The 18,613-nt window shown below is 41.7% G+C and overlaps 1 protein-coding gene across 1 annotated transcript in view; it reads right to left on the bottom strand.

The window, feature by feature from the left end:
- CEP192 (centrosomal protein 192) overlaps positions 1-18,613 on the bottom strand; it is a 211,473-nt gene that overhangs the window by 157,848 nt on the left and 35,012 nt on the right. The window contains exons 13-15 of the mRNA XM_067546060.1: positions 18,083-18,132; positions 16,194-16,326; positions 8,590-8,744 (exon numbers count right to left, since the gene is read on the bottom strand). Of these exons, the coding sequence (XP_067402161.1) occupies positions 8,590-8,744; positions 16,194-16,326; positions 18,083-18,132 (338 nt within the window). The remainder of the gene's footprint in view (positions 1-8,589; positions 8,745-16,193; positions 16,327-18,082; positions 18,133-18,613) is intronic.

The following is an 18,613-nucleotide window of genomic DNA, read 5'->3' as shown; positions in this document are numbered from 1 at the left end:
ACCTTTCAGACCTTCAGGGCATGGAGTGCTGCTTCTCGTTTATTCCCATGGGGTTTTGGGAAGAATGATATGAGGTGAATCGGTTGCTTCAGATGGAATGAGAAGGCAACCTTAGGTAGGAACTTGGGATGTGGTCTTAAGGTAACTTTATTTTTTAAGAATATTGTATAATGGGGGGGAAGGGCGGTGTGTGCCATGAGAGCTCCGTTCCTCCACCCGTCTGGGGAACTTGATGGTGACGAAGAAAGCCACCTACATCAAAAGGTGGAGTAGTGAACATGTGGTTCAAATCGTGGTCCAGTAAGGACTCCTAACACCAGACTGAGGTCCCATGATAGAATAAGGGGTTCGTATTTCGGGATAGATGTTACAAAGTCCCTTGAGAAAACACTTGGTAATTGGATGAGTAAAAAATAGAGAACTCTTCCACGTTGTGGTGCAACGCTGTGATAGCTGCAAGGTGTACTTGGACTGAGCTCATAGAGAGGCCTGATTTCTTAAGTTCCAACATATAGCCTAGTACTAGTGGTTGAGGAGCGGAAACCACCATGATGTGTCTGTTTTGGTACCAGGTGCCATTTATGCAAGTATAAATGTCAAGTAGCTGGTCTATGACTATTTAACAGAATATCCTTTACTTCCTCTGAACAGGTCATTTTGGTTTCGCAGAACCACAGAGAAGCCATACCTTGAGGTGGAGTCTTGCCAGGTTTGAGTGAAGAACCTGGCCCGCATCCTGGGAGAGGAGATGAGGTAGAAAAAGGAGGGAGCATGGATGGCACACAACCATCTTTAGAAGGCCTGGGCCATGTAGGAATTATCAATATGACTCTGAAATTCTCTGTCCTGATTTTGTGTATGATCCGTGATAGAAAAGGGATCGGAGGGAAGGCGTACAGTAGAAGTGTATCCCATTTGATGAGGAAAGCATTACCCAGGGAACATGGAGCAGAAATATGGGCACTTGGAATTTTGAGTTGGCACAAAAAGATCTATAGTTAGGGACCCCCACTGTTTGAATATATTCCATAGTACTCTGGGGTTCGTTTTCCACTTGTGGTCCTAGGGAAAAATTTCTGCTTAGTGCATCTGTGGTGATGTTTTGACATCCTGGTTAGGAGGCTGAAACATCAATGTTGTGACTGATGCACCAATTCCATAGTAGCATGGCTTCTGAATCATACACGCCCCCTTTGCTAATTTATATAAAACATGCAAATGACATCGTCTATGAGGATCTTTATGGTTTTGCTCTTGATCATAGGTAGGAAATGGAAGCATGCATTTTGAACTGCCCACAGCTCCAATAGGTTTATATGTAGGATGGATTCTGATGGGGACCAGCAGCCTTGGACAGTGTCATTGTATAAGTGTGCCTCCAACCTAGTAGGGAAGCGACCACAGTCATCATCATCATCAATCATCATTTAGAGGGTTCTGCACAAAGGGGATTCTTGCTCCAATATTGTTTTGTTGTGTCCGCCAATGTAGAGAGTCTTCTACCTTGTTTGGCATTGTGAGCCATTTATTTATGCTGTGTCTGTGTGGAACGTATTCTGTCCAGAGCCAGAATTTCATTCATCACATGTGTAGTCTGGCATGTTTGACGAATGTTGTTGCAGACATGTGGGCCAACACTTGGAAGCAGGTCTTGGCCAATGTCTGGGGACTGCCTAGCGTCGTGGAGATTAGACTGAATAAAGTCATGAATCGTCAGGGCAGCGAGGCTGTTACTTCTGAAGAGTTGAGGTTGGCGCTGATGAACTCTAGTTTCTGCACAGGTGTGAATGTTGATTTATGTGCATTTTTTTGTAGGCCTATTTGTGTGAGAAGAGCTACTGTGTTTTGAGTGGCTTCTAGTGCTCCTTGTTGAGAGGATGCTTTAAATAAACAAATTGTCCAAGTAGAGAAACATTATGATCCCTTGTCTGCATAGTTGAGCCGCCACCACCGTGAGAACTTTCAAAAATACCCGTGGGGCATTGAACAGTTGAAAGGCAGTACTTTGTACTGAAAATGCTCCGCTCCTAGAATGAACCTGAGGAACCTCCTTGTGTGAGGGATGTAATGTTACATGAAAATATGCATCCTAGAGGCCCAGGTCTGAGAACCAGTCCCCTCTTTGCAGTGCTGGAATTATGGTTGCTAACGTAACCATCCTGAAGGGTTGGGTCTTCATGAATTTGTTGAGTTTCCTTACATTGAGAATAGGTCTCCCCTCCTCCAGTTTTTTTTCTGGGTTGGAAAGTAATGAGAGTGGAATCCTCTCCCTTAATCCTGTGTTGGTACTGGTTTTACTGCAGCTAGGTGTACGAGATGGTTTATCTCCTGTCACAGTAGATGTTCATGAGAGTGTCCCTGAAGAGGGATGGGGAAGGAGGGTGGATAGGTAGGGGGAACAGAGGTAAACAGGATGGAATGGCCCATCTCCATTTCTAGTACCCATATGTCTGACATGATGGTCTGCCAAATTGGGTGGAATGGGGTCAGATGGTCTCCAAATGGATGGGAGGAAGCGGGTGTTCCAGTACTTGAAGTTGTGGGTATCTTGGGCCCGCAATCAAAACTTCAAAAATTGTTGCCCTGAAAAAGATTGTTGGATGCCGAAGGCTGGGATGGGAGCCATCATTATCTTGTGGGTCACTGCTTCCATCTTCCTGGGTCATATGGTCTCTGAGGTTGTGTGCAAGGCACAGACCAGAATCTTTGCACTGAGCAGTACTTGCCCTGTTTCTTCTTATTCATGAGTGTGTATATGACGAAGAATTTCAGCATCGCTCTGGAGTGCTTCAACAAGTGAAGGGACTCATTAGTTCTGGAAGCGAATAGTTTGAGGACTTCAAAATGGGAGATCCTCGAGCATTTATTGGTTTTCCCAAAGAGGTACATACAGATGGAGCCAAGACGTGTGGCGCATGACTACAGCCGGGGTGGTGGAGCTTGCCGCCGTGTCTGCCAGGTCCAGTGAAACCTGCAAGGCTGTTTAAGCAAGAAGACGGCCCTCTGTGATGGTCACTCTGAATTGTTCTCTTTTTTCTTCAGGCAGAAAGTCAATAAAATCCAATAGCTTTGAGTAGTTTGTATAACTGTACTTTGCTATTAATGCTTCATAGTCAGCGAACCTAAATTGTAGGGTCGCCAATGGGTAGACCTTACGACCAAAAAGGTCTAGTCTCTTTCTGTCCCTGTCATGAGGGTGATTGGTGGGCATGGTGTTGTCTCCCTACTTTCACCACCAGGGAGTCTGGTGTGCAATGTAAAAAAAGGAATTCCATTCCCTTCAAAGATACAATATTTTTTTATCCACTCTGTTGCCATGGTCTGCCAGATGGTTTTGGCTGGTTGCATAAGAGTAATTGATTGGTAGGGCAATTCTGGAGGACGTTTCAGTACATCCAGCAGCTTATGATGGGACTCAAGCACTTCCTCTAGTAGAATGTCCAAGGAATCTGCCACTCTCTTAAAGAGAGTCTTAAATTTGTTTAAAATCACCCCCCACGTTGGCAGGGGTGGGCATTATAGTTTCATTTGGGGAAGAGGATGAAAACTGGCTGCTGGTGCAGCTTCCTGGAACCTCTTTCAGTTCCTCAACCACCTCTTCACGGGGCTCAAAGGGTCCTGGTACATAGGGTGAAGGGAAAAGTCTTGAGTGGACTGGGAAGCTTGTGGTATTGTGCTCGGCATGCTGCCCACGGATCCCAGTAAGGCCACTGTGGTGGGAATGGCATAGGAGGTGGCATCCATGGTCGTCCATACCAGCTCTGAGGGCATGCCTACAGTGCGGCGGCAGGCATAAATGGCAGCAGCATGGATTGAGCAAGTCTGTGTAGACCCACTCAGTCAATGGGAGAAAGCTCTCCTGTTGACTGAATTAGTCCACATCCCCGAAAGATGGAAGGTAGTGTCACCAGGAGACACCCTCCCATCGACATACATCGTGAAGACCAGGCCTGAGTTATATAACTAGCATATCTCACATCGATCCAGCACGGCAGTGTAGACTAGGCCTGAGTTTCAGATTCTGGGTGATCATCCCTCTGTTGTGATGGACCATGTCTGGCAGATGTATGTGGAGACAAAGTGATGGGAGGAGTAAATTTCCCCTTTATCTTCATAGTCATCATTTGAAAAGGGAGAAGCAGACCTGGTGGTGTAGTGAGATGGCTTGGTACCAAGAGTACTGGAGTAAAGGTCGGTACCAAAAAGAGGAGAATCCAGCATCGAGAAGACCAGAAGATCCTTGTGTCAAAGGAATTGTTGCAATACCAAGAGCACCAATGAAGGTGTTGCAGGCATCACCAACATCTGGGGTGCAACTGTCGGTGCCAAGAATCGCATGCTGTGGAGGCAGAAACTGGCACCATAGCCTGTAGTGATGTTGAATTGCTCGACACTGAGTGCCTCATCTGCTCTGATGGCACAGAGGCAGAGGGTTTCGCTTTCCCTTTGTCCAAGCTAGCTTGCCTAGGGTCTTTTGCTTGTGCAGTACCTACGGCACCGGATGGTCCTGCTACTTTTAAGATGGGAAGTCTCAGGGCAATTGGTACTGATGGGATTTGTCAGGCTGGAGAACACCATTTCTTGGCAGATTGCTGAGAACACCAAGGCATAGCATGCTTTTTAGTCTCCTTTTTGGCGGAGTGCTCTTTTGCCTAAGCCTGCAGAAGCTACTGTAAGAGACCATTGTCTGGGGAAGTCGGTGACCTGGGCTTGGATGCTGGGCGCAAAAACTTCATCCTGAGGAGTTTCAATTGTAGGTCTCATCTTCCTGTGTTGGGCTTTCAGGTTATAGCAGCATGAGCACTTCTGCGGGATTTTAGTCTCATGAAGGCAGCAAACACACTGTGAATGCCCGTCCGAGCCCAGGATAGAAAGCCTGCACAAAAGGCAGTGTTTGAAACCCAGGAAGCCGGGCACAGACCTCAGAGAAGGGTTTTTTCCCCATAAGGAAGTACAACTACGCTATTCTAAATGGTCACTAACAACTGCAACTTAATTTCCTAATGTAAGGAAAAAAAGAAAAAAAGAAAAAAAAAAAAAAAAAAAAGACAAATCCACAACTTTTAAGAGAAAGAAAATAAACGGTGAAGGGGAGGGAACTATAAACTAACCAACCAGTAACTATTAACTAAATACTAAACTAACTAGATTAAACAGAGGTGCTGCTAAGAGTTCCGACTCAAGCAAAAGGCAGTAGAGAAGGAACTGGGGGGAGGATAGTACCAAGGCACTATGTAACTACCAGAGACGGTACAAGACAGGGACAGTACATATGCAATCCAACCAGGCACCGCTACTACAAATCTCGGATTACAAGCTCAGGGGCACACAATCACCTAAAGTGGAGCACCCACAGGGACACTCCTCTAAGAAGAATCAGATGTTACAACCACAATAGTTTCTGCAGACAAATACTGCAAGATAAATCTGCAAGAACCTTAGCTAAAGTATGTGGTAAACATTATTAAAATATTGTGGAAAAAACTGAAGAGCATGCACTTCCTTAAAAACTTTAGAATAGCAATGGAACAAACTTAGTAAATTAGCCAGGATTTTGCTTGTCTGCTAATTAGGTTTCTTTAAATACTCCCATGCCATCCAGAATGACTTCAAGTAGGACCTGGAGTAGGACTATCTAACATTAACTTCCTTCTAAATGTTGATCAGCAAATGTGCCTCAATGTTCAATGTAATGGATCATGTAAAACAGAGCCAGTTCACTGCTCTGTAGTTACTGTCAGGTAGTGTGCACACTCTTCCCAGATGTGGGCTCTGGAACAGCCTTGAATTCCCCCAAGAAGGGACTTCTCCTTTGGGGGTATAGATCTCCATAATATTATCTTAATATGAAGATGTGCACTTGGAGACTGTAACCGCCTTCCTGTGGCCCCCAATACACGGTCGTCCCCACATTTTAGGTCACGCCCCCCCTACTGGTAATGGACTCTGTCTGAGCCCTCCTGAGAGCCACAGTCAGGACCATGGCTGCGGTCAGGTCTGGGAACAGTGGCAGGGAACTGCAGCTGGTAGCGGGTGGAGGATGGGGGGGCAAGCTGGGGGCAGAGCAGAGCTGCATGGAGCTCCCTTCCTGCCCCCTTGGGTGCTGGCTCAGGCCCTGCCATGCCTCCCAAATGTTCCTCCATGCCCCCTTAGTGGGGCATATCCCACAGTTTGAAGTAACCAAGAAATGTTCATACTCTAGAGCAGTAGTCCCCAAAGACCTTTAAATATCAACCCAAAATAAATTATACTTGCCACTTTTACAGACCAAGGTGAAAATGGAAAGGATAAGAAACAGGATTAACTACTACTATGAGACAAGAAACCTTGTCAGGACTGTTGAACTCAGAGGTAAGGTCATAAAAGGTAAGCAATTTGTGGATAATAGGTACAGCTTCAGAGGAAGCATAGCTTGCTATAAGGGAAATTCTCTTCTGCATTCAAAGAAATCAGGCAAACCCTGATTGCCATTCAAACCAGCATTGGGCAAATCATCCATTCCCCAGAGACCCTTGGGATTGAAAGTGATAGTTATTCAATGACTAAAGACTGTTAACATGGAGTTAAAAGTTGCCTGGAGTTATCTCCTGCCCTTCCAAACACAGGTTCAGCAAAACTCTGAAAACCAGGAAATGTAGAGATAAGGAAGAAGCCAGTGAAACCTCTCTCTGACCTCTTTGAGCAATGACCCAATATACGTATAGCACACATACTCACACTCTGACTTTGCAGATAGCACACATCACTCTGGTAGCTGGGCACATGACAACTGAAGCACAGTCAAACACTTTCTCTTTTCTAAGGCAAAACTGTTTTTTAGGTGAGCTGTACTGAACAGGTGCTACCTACACTTGTTCTACACTCAAACACAGCCTTCTTCTGAGAAACAACCCCACACTTGTTAAATCTTACAGCCTCTTCACCCTTATAGGATTCCATTTAACATTAGACTGTCATTAACCCATCATTCACTGACTGCTCTCATGCCATACCTCACTGATGCCAATCCCATCAGCAAGACCACCTCTGTACACCACTATTGATAAAAAAGACCCTAGAGCTTGAAAGTGATGCTTTCAAGTCTACAAACACACACTCTTGGTGACTCTATGAATGCTCAGCTTACTCGGTTTAGTTCATGAGTGTTAGGTGTGTGCCTAAAATGTGACCTAAACTTTTGCTAATAATGTGATTTTTGCTTCTCCAAAGGGCTAATGGGTGGTGTGCATTCTTTGGGGGGTAACACTCTATCAATTGAGACCCTGATGCAATGCTCACAGCCCTAATTTGAATCTTATCTTGGGCAAAAAATGTTGGTAAGGTCCATGAGCCTTCGGAAAACCTTTTTTTCAGGGGACTGTCTCTTGGGAATCCTCTGGTGAAATTATTTGGCTCACTAGCTCTAACTTGCATGTCCCATGGGGCACATCAAATTACAAAGCAATTCAAATAACCATGTAGATTTAAGAGCACCTAAAGGTGAGTTTAAACAGAAAGCTGGTCTAAACCTTAACTAGAGTAGAGTTGGCAGTCCATTGTAATTTGCTTAGTCTGGGCTAAGGAGCTCCTTCTTCCAGAAGTTTTCAGAGGACCCTACAGCCTTAGCCTGAGAGATCTCACCATTTTCAATATGAACAGGCATTTGGGATGGGATGAGGCATTTGTAGAGAAGTTTACAACAGGTAGAAAAATGGTTACACTTATCTCTAAAGTGAGTGTCTCTAAATCCTAGTCAAGATAATATCTTTAAAAGGTATGGTGTTAGATCAAGCTAGCTAACTTGATCTAAGACCTACTTACAACACTGCTAAAGACAATGCAAGTTGAACTTCTGCATATGCTAAACTGGCAAGCTGACTACAATTTGTCCAATTCACAACATGCTAAATTACAAACATGCCCTATTTGAACAACATTTTAGAAGGCATTAGACAAAACTAACCCAGATGATCCAACCTCACAAATTCACATCCTAGTATAAACCTAAGCCTTTAAGGACTTAATCCTGGGCAATACAGAAACGTAGTCCTTTTAATTTAAGCAAAGGACTTCGTTTTAAGGAACTCTGATTCTTATCTATATTGCAAAGGCCAATTTAGAAGGCTCTGACAATCTCCTGGAAAAGCTCATCTTTTACTGACACCACTTCTTCACAAAAGTAAATTATTAGACAACAACTCCTTCCCTAATTATAAGCTCACAGTCATCCTACCGGACAGAAGAGACACGGATGCTTAGTTTTCTTCTTTAAGAGAGACAGCAACAGTAACAGAACTGTCTCCACATGCTTCTCTATCATTAATGCCCATCAGTGGTAAGAAGAACGCCAAGAAAATGCATAGAAGGACAGGGAGAAAGGAATGATATAAAAGAAAAAAGAATGTGAACAAAGCAAAGCCTACACTCCGAGACCATGCCCCACCCTGTTGGAAACGGCATGCTTATGTCTCATCACTTAGCCCAACTGAATTCCCACAACCCTGAAAGGCAACTGTCTAGTGCGTACTGAAAGAGAACTACCAGTCACTTGCCACATGGACTTAAAAAGCCTTTAAATATACTGAGTCTTGAATTATATCTTAGGCTTACCTGATTTAAGCCATTTTCAGATAGCTTCAATGCTGTACTACATTCTGAAAGTTCTTGTCCTTCATTGTCACCTCTTAACATTCCTGGTAGCACCAGCTGCTTGAAATAGGCTTCCAGTTGGTTATCATAGAACTCTTCATCATCAATATCGTCATCTATTGATATAAACAGAAAATGCATTAACAAAAGCTTTTATTGCTACATATCTATATATGACCCCCATTACCATAGCATTCGTACCCCTCACAATATTCAATATACTGACCATCCTAACCTTATGAGACATGGAAATACTATTGTCCCCATTTTAATCAACAGAGAACTGAGACACAGAGTCTATGACTTACCCAAGGTTACATAAGAAAACTGTGACAAAGCGAACAGTTGAACCTGGATCTGCAGAGTAGAGCTGATCAGGATTTTTTTGATAAAATGTCTTTTCATCAAAAAATGCCAATTCATCAAAACAAATTTTGCAGGAAGGGACTGGTTATCATCAAATTCTTAACTCAAAACATTTGAAAAAAGTTGTAAAGCTATTTCAACATGATGTTCTGACATTTTCTAAACAAAACGCTTTTGTTTGAGTTCCAAACAGTTTTATTTTGAAATTTAAACTAATTATAGTACAAAAGCTTTTTAAAAAATAAAAACAGTCCAAATTGAAACCTAGTTATCATTAAGTTGATCAATAGGTGCATAATCTGCCTACCTCAGAGAAACGGTTTTCCCATCCCATGAAAATTTTGGAAATTCTTCCTATTCATGAGTCCAAATGAAAAATGAAAATTTTGAATGCTCTCCCAAACCAAAAAGCCCCAAATTTTTTCGATTCAGGTCAGTTGAAATGTTTACATATACTTTACATTTTTGTAACTATTCTGAAGATGAATTTGATACTTCTCTCAGAAACACCAACCATTGTTTCAGTACTTACTTAATTGAAGTGATTGCTATCACTAAGGGTTTGTCTACACAATTAGACACCCAAGGCTGGCCCATGCCAGCTGCCTCAGGCTTGTGCGGCTTGAGCTTTTTAATTGCAGTGTAGATGTTGGGCTCGAGCTGGAGCCCAGCCTCTAGGACCCTGCAAGGTGGGAGGGTCCCAAAACTCTGGCTGCAGTCTGAGCCCAAATGTCTACACCACAATTAAACAGCCTGAGCCCTGCAAGCCGTCAGCTGCTACAGGCCAGCTGCGGGCATCTAACTGCAGTGTAGACATACCCTAAAAGATCAACACCCTTTTACTTGGGTGGTCTCCTATTAGAAAGCTGATAATATAGTCTGCTATTGTAACCGCAACTCTGCATCTTAAGGCATGACAAAGGTAAACTTTCAAAATTGTTGCAAAATATATTTAGGTATTAAATTAACGCCAAGGTTGGCTCTTATTTCACTGCAGTCAAGAGAACATTTTATGCTACACTATGTTTTTGCTAAAAATACTTTAAAAGGTAGTCTCCCAAAGGAGTTGCACAGAGATACTGAGAGTTTGTTTTCAGACTAAAATAGGAAAATTTATCTTCAAATTGATTCAGACATTTTTTGAGATTTTCTGGCAATTTTATCTTCACAGTGGAACCAGTTAGGAATGCCATACAACCAACATTTTCTCCCTCGGGGTTATGCATTAATCATTACTTACATTCCACCCCCACCAACTCCCCACAGAGCCACTCTCATTCAGTGAACAGAATGGGGAGTGCTCAGGGAATTAGTCAGGGTTGGATAGCATAGATTCATAGATCCTGAGGCCAGAAGGGTCCATTGTGATCATCTTGTCTGATCTCTTGTATAACAGGCCACAGAACTTCCAAAATAAATTCTAAATCATATCTTTTAGGAAAAACATCCAATCTTGATTTAAAGTAGTTTGTGATGGTAACACTTGGTAAGTTTGTACAATGTTAACTACCTTGTTAAAAATTTATACCTTATTTCCAGCCTGAATTTGTCTAGCTTCAACTTCCAGCCGTTGGATCATGCTATACCTCTGCTAATTTAAGAGTCTATCAAATATTTCTTTCCCATGTACACCTAAAGACTAATCAAGTCACCTCTTAACCTTCTTAAATTAAAACAGATTGAGCTCTTTCAGTCTATCACTATAAAGGCAAGTTTTCAAACCCTTTAATCATTCTCCTGGCTCTTCTCTGAGCCCTCTCCAATTTATCAACATCCTTCTTGAATTGAGAACTCCAAACTGGACACAATATTCCAGCTGCAGTGCCAAATGTAAAGGTAAAATAACCTCCCTTCTCCTACTTGTGATCTTTGGATGCATAAACAGAGGAATCCCATTAGCCCTTTTGGCCACAGGAGGCCTTGGTCTTTGGAACCCCAATTTTATCTGCTGCAGAAGTTGGAACATGTGTCATGAATAAGATAAAGGACTGCATGAAAATAAAGTATGGTCTTATGTTTAAGCAACAAAATACCACCACTCCTTGGTGAGATGTGGGGCTTTGGACAGAATTAAGGTAGAACCATCTCTTGGAAAGCAAGGAAAGAAGAGTTCACTTTTGTGATAAACAATTCCAGAGCTGTGAGTACCACCTTCTCCTCGGGGAATATAGTAAGATTCCTGCATACAGACCGCCACCAACACTCGCCTATGGGCATGATGGCTATCAGAAAGCAAGTTCAGATGGACAAATAAAATGCTGACACTGATATCAATAGTTCCAAGGGATGATTTGTCAGGGCTCTCAGTACATCTGGTTCCACTTTGGGGGAGGAGGGGGAGAGAAAAAGAAGTCTAATTGTCAGTTTGGCTAACTTGACTTCCCTGGACCTGTAAACATCATGACACTAAGAAAAAACACCTGAACACAACGGTCCGGGCTTGGAGACCTTTGTCAAAGCCTTCTTGGAGAAAATCCAAGAGAGCTGAAATGCCCGGACTTCTAGGTTTTTTAGTGTTCCTGACACCACTGCAAAACTTGTTCCAGATAGAGGACTATGCTTTCAAGGTTGATATTCTTCTAAAAGAAAGAAGTATTCTTATGACTTTGAACTCTTAAGGTCTCATGTTCTTATTTTATATTACATAATATATGCCCCTTATTTTGGAACATCATGGCCAAAGACCATAATGGTGATGCCATAAGTCTATTTCCTATTTTATTTCAGCATAACTCAGCTTTCCCAAGGGAACCCCATCCTATACTTGTTTTCTCAAAAAACGGAAGTGCCAGAGAGTTCTAGGGGGCTTACTCCAAAATTAAGTGCACTCTAAGTGCAGTCAGTCTTAGTTTTCTTGGTCATTTGGAATTGGATCTGCATGCTTGCTGAAAAACTGTAAATGATTAACTAAATAATACAGTCAAAAGAAGAATGACTATTCAAAATCATTTTTGAATTTTGTTTCAGGATTCAATTTAAGCATAAGAGACTGACTGTGAAGGTCTATCTGCAACTTCAGAGTTATCAGAGTTGGTACTTTTAGCAGCAGTGCTGCAAGTAAACATATTTCAGACAACAAAGTATCAGTAGCAAGCAAAAGATTTCAATCATCCAGTAAAATCACCACCATAGATGGGTTTGTCATAAGGACCAAAAAATACCAACAAGACATCATAGATGAAAGATTGCTCGATTCATTTATGTCACTAATTCTTCTTTTCGCATTGCTAACAATAAACACTTCACTGACATGGCTGAGTCCTTACGTCCAGGCTATACTCCATCTAGTACAGCAGACATTGGTGGAAGGTTGCTAGATACAGTGTATGTGAAGGAACGTGAACAGTGTGCAGGAAATACTGAGGGGAAATTTGCCAGTTTAAGCTTTGATGGGTGAAGCAATGTACACAATGATTCAGTAATATGTGCCTGTGTGACAACAGAAGATGGGGTTGCATATCTTTCAGAAACAATAGACACACCGGGAAATGCCCACACAACAGAATATTTAAAAGAAGTGGCAGTGAAAGCTGTAATAAACTGGGAACAAAAATTCAACCGTCACGTGCGCAGTTTTGTCACAGACAATGCTGCAAACATTGCAAAGATGAGAAGACACTTAGAAGAAGAAACGGAAGGATGCTCCTTAATAACATGTGGCTGCAATGCCCATTTAATGAATCTTTTAGCCAGACTTCAGTATGTCTTCCCCAGGAATAAAAGAAAATGTTGTTGAAGTCGCAAGATACTTCCGTAACAACCATTTTGTTTCAGCTTCACTGAAGAGAGCAGGAGGATCCAAACTACGTCTCCCTCAAGATGTTCAATAGAATTCTGTGGTTGATTGTTTTGAACAATTTATTAAGAACTGGCCTATTCTCATAAAACTTTGTGGAGAAAACCATGATGAAATAGATGGAAGTATCTCATCCAAAGTATCTACCATTGGATTGAAGAGGAATGTAGAGGATATGCTCAGTATACTGAAGCCTATATCCATAGGCTTAAACAAAACTTCAGAGAAATTGTTGCTGCATTGCTGATGCTGTCGAAATTTGGAAGACACTTCAAGAGACATTGAAGAAAGAAATCTCACCAGAAAGTTAAACTGCAGACAATAAAGAAACAAATGGAATGGAACTCCACCTCATTTTCTTGTGAACATTCTCGACCCCAGATATAAAGGTAGATGCCTAGCTTCTGAAGAAGATGCTGCTGCCATGGCATGGGCATCTCAAAAACACTCCTCAGTTATACCAGTCATAATAAATTTCAGGGCTGGAGCAGAACTATTTAAACAGTACATGTTTACTGATGATGTTTTGAACAAAGTCACTCCCCAGAACTGGTGGAAATCATTAGCCAGGCACCTTGAAACAGAGTTCCTCAGTTGCTAAGCCAACTTTTCATAGTTGTAGCTTCCTCTGCAGGCACAGAGAGAATATTTTCGTCTTTTGGTATTATTCACTCAAAGCTAAGAAATCGACTGGGAGTTGAAAAAGCAGGAAAACTCGTATTTCTGTTTCAGTCTATGAATAAAAATGACAGTGGAAGTAGGAAGATAAGAGCTAATTGTAGAAGTTTTAAGGACAGCATAAGTTTAGTGTTGTGATGACTTGTCTGTTAGAGTTAATAAACTCCCCCCCGCAAAGAGTTTAAGGACAGCCATCAGCCGGCAACTCAGAGGACTGCTGCAATTGCAAATGTGAAACATTTATGTAACATTTAAGATTTAGTTTAATAAAATATAAGTGCTATTGTGTTTGTGTGTGTAATTTAGTTCTTACCATTCCTAATGTACTGCTGCTGCACCTGCAACTTGACACAGGTGATGAGTATTACGTACTATTTCCTAAATTAATAAAAATGAAGCTATCTAAAAAATTACACGAAGTATATCATCCTATATGTTGTAAAATGCTGTATTGAGTTGTGAATTAACATGTTTTACTGATCAGATTTGCAGCATTGTTTAAGAAATATGTGAAGTATCAGTGGAAAACTTGATTTAAATCAATGATTTTCTCTTGGTGATTTAAATCATTATTTAGATTGCCTTGATTTAAATCAATCCACCCTCTTTGGAGGACAGACCCAATGATACCATATTTCAATACCCAGACTATTAGATGCAGCCAGTTTGGGTCCTGGTGAAGCAGAGGACCTTGTGAGTTCATGTCTTGTTTCCTTGGGACCTGTAGTGACAGTCCCAATTTCAGCTTTATCAGGTCTGAAAAACAGGGTCACCGTGGCCAATGCAGGGTTACAAATATTACTGTTGCCTGTTCTCATTTTATTTTCTGGACCACCTGCCCAATAATGGGAAGGGTGAATAAAGCATATAGGAGGACTTACAGTCATCTGTGTGATGGGGCATATGTTCTCATGGATCTAGGATCCAATCCCCTGGTGAACTACTTTGGTCTCTTTGCTTTTATGTAGTCTGCAAATAAGTTAGCTGAGAGCAAGCCGACCAATTGGACAATTAACTCAGACTTCCTGATTCAGGGTCCACTCAGAGTTGATCCCCTTGACCTTCAAAGCCAGGTTTCCTTTTGTTAAGCAAAAGGAATTCTTCTCCAGAGAATCCAGCCACACACATAATACTAAGCAATTTATTTAGCAACGCGTTGGGAAGGCTTCAGCAAGCAACTTCAAAGTACAGTTATTATAGCTATTTTTAAATACATTTCACTCATCAAGATAAACTAAACTGGTTTACACTAGTCAGCAAAAACAGTTCTTTGTGTCCTGGGGAAAACGACTCCATATATGGCGGAGAGAGGAGGGTGAGGGGAAGTGGTCTCAACAGATAAGGAAGATACATTGTGAGGGGCATGAATATGTATACATGACAGAATCCATGTACCTGCAGAAGATTCAAGGTCTGAGACATAACTGCATGCCATTATTGAGAAAGGAGCTTTGATTAAGATGTCGTCCAGAAAGAAGTGAAGTGGATCCCATATGACCTGAATCTAGCTAAGATTACGACCTGTTATGGATCGTGATGTAGGTGGTCTGGCCTAGTAGTCAGAGCAGGAATCAGGACTAATGGGCAGAGCAGGTGTCCAGGTTGGGGAATGAAGCCAAGGGTCAGCATCAGAGTCAACTGCCAGTTACCAAAGCCAAGGATCAAGCCAGAGTCAGGGTCAGACGTCAGGAGCTGAGGTCAGAGCCAGGACTGATAACTGGAAACAAGGCCCAAGGACAGGAACTACAGGAAAGGCAAGGATCAAGAACAGAGCAGGAGCACAATGGGAAGAGGAGTGAAAGCAGGGGTGAGGCAGGAGCCAGAAGCAGAGCAGGAATCAGCAAACCGATTGGGTGCAGGAGGTAGGCAGAAGTAGGGTCCAAGGTAGTCAAAACAGGCTGACCCTTTAGCGTCTGGAGAACTTTTTGGTAAAGAGCATAGAGTTTTAAATAACTTCTCTCTTTACTGGACCTAGTGGCTAATTGGGAGCCAAAAGACTGAAATGCAGTAAAGGGGGCTGTATATATTTTTATTTTAGCTTCCTGATAACCGGTGTGGGGAATCAGAAGCACGGTTTGTGGCTGGTTGGGAAGTCTGACTTCAGTGTCACCCACCAGTGTTGGGAGAATCTGCTCTCCTTTTGCAGCCTGCCCTGACCTTGGCATTTTCAGGTGGCTATCCTAGGCATGGACGGGTCACAACGCATTCTAAAGTACATAGCCTGCATATTTCCTGTCAACCCAGCATGGAGGTGTAAACCAGGCCCCAGGCTTAAATGTTGTTCTGTCACACGACAGACAACTAGTTCTAATTATATCTAGTGCCCAGAGTTGCTAATCTCTACATAAGTTGACTGCTTTTCTCCCTAAACTTTTATTTGATTCATACCACCCACAGAGCACAGTTCAGCTTTTAATTTCTAACTAACTAAGATCGTGTCAGTTAATATCAAGGTCAGCAATGAATGCTCTATGCACCAATATTCTAACAACCATAAGATGCCTCTGGTAAGGTACCTTTAGTCACACTAAAAGTTGACATTCATTTTGAGCACAACTTCAAAAAAAAATCTAACCTCCTAAATTTTAAAGATACTTTATGTCCCTCAAAGTTAATGCTCCACTCATGCAGCATTTGTTAGAGTAGATTAATGCCATTAAAAAGTTACCTATTGGAACCAATACACATGAAAATACGCTACAACTTAAATTATAATATACTGTACCAGTTGAGTTTCCTTCTAAGCTTTCAAGAGACAGCAGTTTCTCATTTTCTAAGAAACCCGAAAGACTTGTGCTGAACTGGTCACTTAAAATTTCACCTTCCACCAACTTTTCTTCAGGTTCAGATGCATCAATCTATGAAAAAATTAAAATATATAACCACTTAAGAGCACCTAACTAGTGTGTAAGTCAGTAGTTTAAACAGCTTCTTCATATGTTCGTCACTTTCTTTAGTAATCTGACCATGACTCTTCCCTCTCCTTCCATTCTCTCACTAGGAGTTCTAGTTATGATGCACCTTATGTTCTCCCTGCAGATATCCCCAGAAATAGTAATGGAGACAGGTACAAGAAAGACAAGAAGTGGGAAGGTAGAGAGGAAAAGGATGACTCTTACACATATTGAACGTCTAAAGATTTCTAGATGGAAAACTAAGCACTTTTCCACGTGGACAATTACTCCTTGTTCTGTCATCTGCCACCACTGGAGAACAGTCTAGCTCCATCATCCCTGGAACCCACCCTTTCAAGTAGTTGAAGGCTGCTATCAAATTGCCCCTAACTCTTCTCTTCTGCAAACTAGACAATCCTGGTTCCCTCAGCCTCTCCTAAGTCATGTGCTCCACCCCCTGATCATTTTCATTACCCTCCGCTGGACTCTCTCCAATTTGTCCACATCCTTTCTTTAGTGGGGGGGCCCCCAAAACTGGACACAATACTTCAAACATAGCCTCGCCAGTGCCGAATAGAGAGAAATAATCACTTTCTTTGATCTGCTGGCAGTGCTCCTTCTAATGCAGCCCAATATGCCATTAGCCTTCTTGGCAACAAGGGCACACTGTTGACTCACATCAATCTTCTTGTCCACTGTAACCCCCAGGTCCTTTTCTTGCAGAACTTCTGCCTAGCCAGTCAGTCCCCAGACTGTAGCAGTGCATGGGATTCTTCCATCCTAAGTGCAAGACTGCACTTGTCCTTGCTGAACCTCATCAGATTTCTTTTGGCCCAATCCTCCAATTTGTCTAGGTCCCTCTGTATCCTATCCCTACCCTCCAGCATACCTACCACTCCTCCCATTAGCTCATTTACCTTTTGACTCAAGCATCTATCAGGTTGACTTGCTAATCAGAGACATGGAGTTATGTGCAGACAGGGAATACATAACCTTTAAGATTGGTTTACAAAAAGATTTGCACATTTGGGATCTATCCATCAATATACACATGAAGAAATACTTAATCTGGAAAGAGGAAGGTTACATGAGCATATAGTAGTGTCTTAATGTCTCCTGCGCCTTTAAGCTCTTGTTCTTTTCCAATGTAGAAAGTAAAAGGAATTCAGGGCTACTACAGGCAAATAGTTCACTAAATTAGAATGACCAGGTTCAGCTTTAATTTGAAGTTCCTTGTGAGAATTTCCTACCAAAAATTTAAATTTTCTTAGTAGAGAAAAAAATATGCCCAGTTGATCAAGTTGAATCCCTTTCTATACGAATAAGGAGTCAATTTTAGGTGTCCAAAGGAAATTAGTAGTCCCCTCTAAACTGAGAGGTTACACCACCGAGGATAAAATTCAATTATCTGGGTGACTCATTGTAGAATCAATACCCCTTTTTCCAGAAGTCAATTTTGGAAGTTGAAGGGAAAGTTATCAAGCCATTTCACATTATTTGGAAATGCTGCAAAATGCCAATGGCAAATTATTTCGGTCTTTAGTACTGTGAATTGTGTTATGAGTGTGGAGAAGTTACAAATTTAAGAAGGACAAGATAATACACAGAGCCAGGACAGTTTGTTTCTCTCAACAGAAAACTTATCCCCTTATTTATGTTAATACAGTTTTTCTTGTTTAAAAAGAGTTCTTTAGTTTCCCAGCATGGCGTACAGATTTACCTTGTTTTCCTTCTGACTCTGCGGCAGTGCACATATTCCAATGGACAAATCTGTAACAAAAGAGTTATTTAACAGCACCTTGAATTTGTTCCTAATTCTATATTACATGGCTAAATTTGTATATTCACACTTTCCCTGCAAACAAGGAATAATTATAACTAGAATTTTTAAAATAAAGTTACTTCACTGCCAACAATTTAAAGTTACCCCTTTTTATTCCATAGGACTTCAGCAGTTCGAGGAATGAAAATTGCTTCTCAAGTATTTTGGGGGGGGTTTTTTTTTTTGGACAAATAAAGCATTTTATGGAGTCCCTGGAGTTTCCTAAGATTCACATCAACAAATGTTGGAAAGTTAATTTAATAAAATACTGACAGTCGTGTTTTAAGATCAGGTCACTGATTATTTTTATTTTAAGGCGGCATGGAAACCACTCGAGTTATATATTAATGCATCATGTCATTTGAAAATTAGACTAAATGTTTTTAATACAATATAAAGCAAGAGCTAGAAGCCAGTGCTACTGACGGT

This window comes from Emydura macquarii, unplaced genomic scaffold (assembly GCF_026122565.2).
Source record: "Emydura macquarii macquarii isolate MOO-44397 ecotype Brisbane River unplaced genomic scaffold, CSIRO-AGI_Emac_v2 contig_212, whole genome shotgun sequence".
Taxonomy (NCBI): Eukaryota; Metazoa; Chordata; order Testudines; family Chelidae; genus Emydura; species Emydura macquarii.
Note: the sequence above shows the minus strand (reverse complement) of the source record. Positions and strands in the feature narration are given on the sequence as shown.